This window comes from Pseudomyrmex gracilis, unplaced genomic scaffold (assembly GCF_002006095.1).
Source record: "Pseudomyrmex gracilis isolate BER0280 unplaced genomic scaffold, ASM200609v1 scaffold_94, whole genome shotgun sequence".
Lineage (NCBI taxonomy): Eukaryota > Metazoa > Arthropoda > Insecta > Hymenoptera > Formicidae > Pseudomyrmex > Pseudomyrmex gracilis.
Window position 1 is genome coordinate 218,165 of NW_018020678.1, and position 3,553 is coordinate 221,717.

Sequence of the window (3,553 nt, forward strand, 5' to 3'; positions counted from 1 at the left end):
TTTTTTTTTTTTTTTTTTTTTTTTTTTTTTTTAAATCAGACTCACTATCGCGGCCATCGCCGGAACAGCGTGTTATTAGCGTGTTGTAGCGCGCGAAGAAACACGTCTAGAAACGCTGATGTAACCGAAGGGGAGTTTGATAGAGAGGGCAGTGCACACTCGGCCGAGTGTTGAAGGCGGGAATAATGCGATGGAAACGAGCTCGCGGCCGATAGCGAGCGCGGCCGCAACACGTGAAAATGGCGTTGTTCAACCTTATCAGAATGGCCTTCGATGATTTATAGGCTCGGAGCTTTCCCTCCTCCCTCCCCTTCCCGCCCTCGAAAGAGTTAATGGAGGCAAAATAGCGCGCGCGCACACGCGGAGCGCACCATGAATCCTTCCGTATCGCCGGCCACTGTCGATGGTCCGCTCGACGCTTCGCTCTCTATCGGCCGTCCGGATCTTCCCTTGTTCCGAAATGTTCCCATAGGAATATCGCTATGGGGGGCGAGGGTTTTCAGTTCGCGCGAGCGAGCGCGTACCAATTAACACGCATTAATGGTCCCTCTGACCAACACGCGTACGGGTTTAATGCTTGTTGTTTGTTGCGGCGCTCTGAATTGTCCGGCCATCAGCAAACAACAGCTGTTTCGACAGAACATATATATTTTACCGAGGAAAACAATTAAAAAAAAAAAAAAAAAAGTCGCGTATGCAGGTGATGTAGAAAATTGCGCGGGAAATCGTAAACTATTGGCAAATTCAATTCTGTTTCTTTTTTCTTTTTGTAATTTTTTTTTTACGACCATGATTATTTTATTTTTTATTTATTCTCGAAGTTGTGTGATTCGGCTCTATTGATAATTAATGTTTGCGGCAAATAGGCGCGTTGCCGGGAAACTCCCGCGATCCACCGCATGGCTGGGAACTTTGATCGTTAAACTTCTAAGCGTGGTTTACGTATCCACCACCGATGAATTTGCACGCGCGATGTTTGTGTGTGTGTGTGTTTATATGTGTGTTACACTGCTTGCTGTTTAAACTTCAAACGCAAGGTTATCCGGTTATTGCTTTTATTACTATGATTATTATTAGTGGAAGATGGTGCGGAGGAGGAAGGGGGAGGAAGAGAAGAGCCGAGAGACGTGAGGTACGGTCGGATTAAACGAGACTCTTTCTAAGAGTAGAGCAACCCCCGCGAGTGTGTACCTATCTCCGGAGTTTGCGGACTTGATATCTAATGGAACAGTATTCAATAAGAGTACGCCGTTGGTATTTTCTTAAAATTTCTCCTCTTAAATTTCTGCAGTTCTGTTTGAGTTTAATTCACTAAGAGTTCATATGCCGATTTTTCCGCGAATTTTTACTAGAATTTTTCTGCGTCTCTATAAAAATTCAGTGGCACGTACACACACACACACACACACATACATATATACATATGTAAGAGACTGCGCAACGCTAATTGTTTTAACGCAAGTAAATTATTTGATTCATGATTAGATTTGTATTGTCCGTTTTTGCAAAATTAGTAAATGAGTTTTTGTTTTTACGCAGGTTTTAATCGCATCTCTGATGGTAGGTGAAACTCGATAGTTTTATATTAATTGTTTAACCGCGCACGTAACAAAAGAGACACACGCCCGTTTATTGCATTATTATTTCTACTCTGCGCGCCAATCTCGCACGCGTGCTTTGTAAAAACACACACGGCGCTTGGGTTGTATTTTATTTTTATCAGCGCCGACTTTATTATATTTTTGCCGCTCTATCTGCGCCACGTGAATGACGCGAGTAACGCGCGCGCGAGCGAGCGAGAGGTTTTTATAGCCGAACTACCCAACCGCACTCGTACACATGCACACACGTGCACATTGGGGGCAGGAACCGTCAGGAAAACCCAGGGCAAAATGCGGTAACGAAATAGAATCTGTGGGGTGGCATGTTATCGTATTTTATGTCACCCGTGTATTCTCGGCCGCACTTAGACGGCTTGCACGGAAGCGGATATTTTTAACGCTGCTGCACACGCTCAGAAGTAGAAATTTCCATCGCGCTTGAATGTCATCGCTCGCGCAACATTTGATCGATTTTCTCCCATCGGTTTTTATCGGGAGCGCACAGCGCATTTCTCAAATCAATCATATTTGCGATCGAGGGAAAGAGAGAGGGAGAAAGAAAGAGAGAGAGAGAAAGTGCGAGAAAGGAAGAAAGAGAAATAATAAGCTTTAAGGTCTAAAAAAACCCGTCTTTTTCGAGAAAGACGTCGCGGGAAAAGAGAAATAAAAAGATAGAGCTGTAGAATATAAATGTTGCAAAGCGAAAAGAAAAGGTAATAGAAGATGCCTGATATCTTTAATTAAGATACATTTTATCATATAATACTATGCACATGCATGTGCACACATAAATAAATATATTACAAAATTAATTTACATATAAAATATACAGAAATTATGTGCATTTTTTTCTATTTCTTAATTTTTATTATTAAAGCAAATATATGTAGCAATTAATTAGTAATTCCAATCTAATGCATAAACTCTCATTTCTGTTTCAGCTGTATCGTCACACGTACCTGGCTCACTACAAGATCGTGAACTTGGAAACACTGTAAGTAAACGAACCGTGTTCTCTCGACACGGCGTTTGCGACAATCATATCTCGAATTTATTCCGCGATCAAGTTCGGATTTGCATTTTAATCTCGTTCTCGGGGACCGTAAGCCGGAGAAGAAGCGGAGTGAGGAAAAGGTGGCTCGGGAAAAGCCGGCCGCCGCCGCCGCTGCCGCCGTCGCGTGCAAATTACAAACTGCGCGCGAATTTAATCCCGGTCCCGTCTTACCGTCACCGCGTCGTCCTTACTCGCCGTCGCGTTCTCTCTACCGTCTGAGAACTTTCCTCCGCGGATTTGATCGTTAACTCAGCATTTAGGAGCAGTTATATTACGATTACCCGGGTCCGCGATCTCTCGTTCTCTTTTCCTCGTCTTACGTTGGCGAAAAAAAATTTCGATGCTTGCCTCTTAAAGCGTAAACTTATTTTCGCGCGCGGTTGCACTTTTCACGGCCGCGACATTTACTACTCTTACTCTTGCAAAGAGAGAGAGAGACAGAGAAAAAAAGAGACAGAGAGAGAGAGAGAGAGAGAGAGAGAGAAAGAGAGAGAGAGAGAGAGAAAAAGAGAAAGAAAAAAAGAAAGAGAAAGAGGAAAGTACAGAAAAGAAGACTTCGCCTCTCTTTTCCGACTAAATAATAATTTTTCTGTCTTAATCCTTGAAAGCGCTTTCATCAGCGTTTTCATACGTGACACAAACTGTATTTTGATCTTTTAAGTCGAGAAGATTACGTTGGTCGAAATATTTAACAATAAAAGTGTTCGCGCGCGCGAGTGTGTTGCAAATTAGTACATTACTCTCGTTGAAATTATCTGATCCGCGACGTAGTCTCTTGAAAGTTCCACGCACACACAAACACACCAGCAAAAATTAATTATAATTACGGACTGTCCAAAATTAAATGTCGTTTAATCCGACAGCGGAATCTAATTATAATTACGGACTGTCCGAATCT

The 3,553-nt window shown here is 42.7% G+C and overlaps 1 protein-coding gene across 6 annotated transcripts in view; it reads left to right on the forward strand.

The window, feature by feature from the left end:
- Positions 1 to 3,553, forward strand: part of LOC109855630 (venom dipeptidyl peptidase 4) — a 254,295-nt gene that overhangs the window by 206,373 nt on the left and 44,369 nt on the right. For all 6 annotated transcript variants that reach the window (XM_020430087.1, XM_020430089.1, XM_020430088.1 and 3 more), the window contains one exon: positions 2,543 to 2,595. In XM_020430087.1, the coding sequence (XP_020285676.1) occupies positions 2,543 to 2,595 (53 nt within the window). The remainder of the gene's footprint in view (positions 1 to 2,542; positions 2,596 to 3,553) is intronic.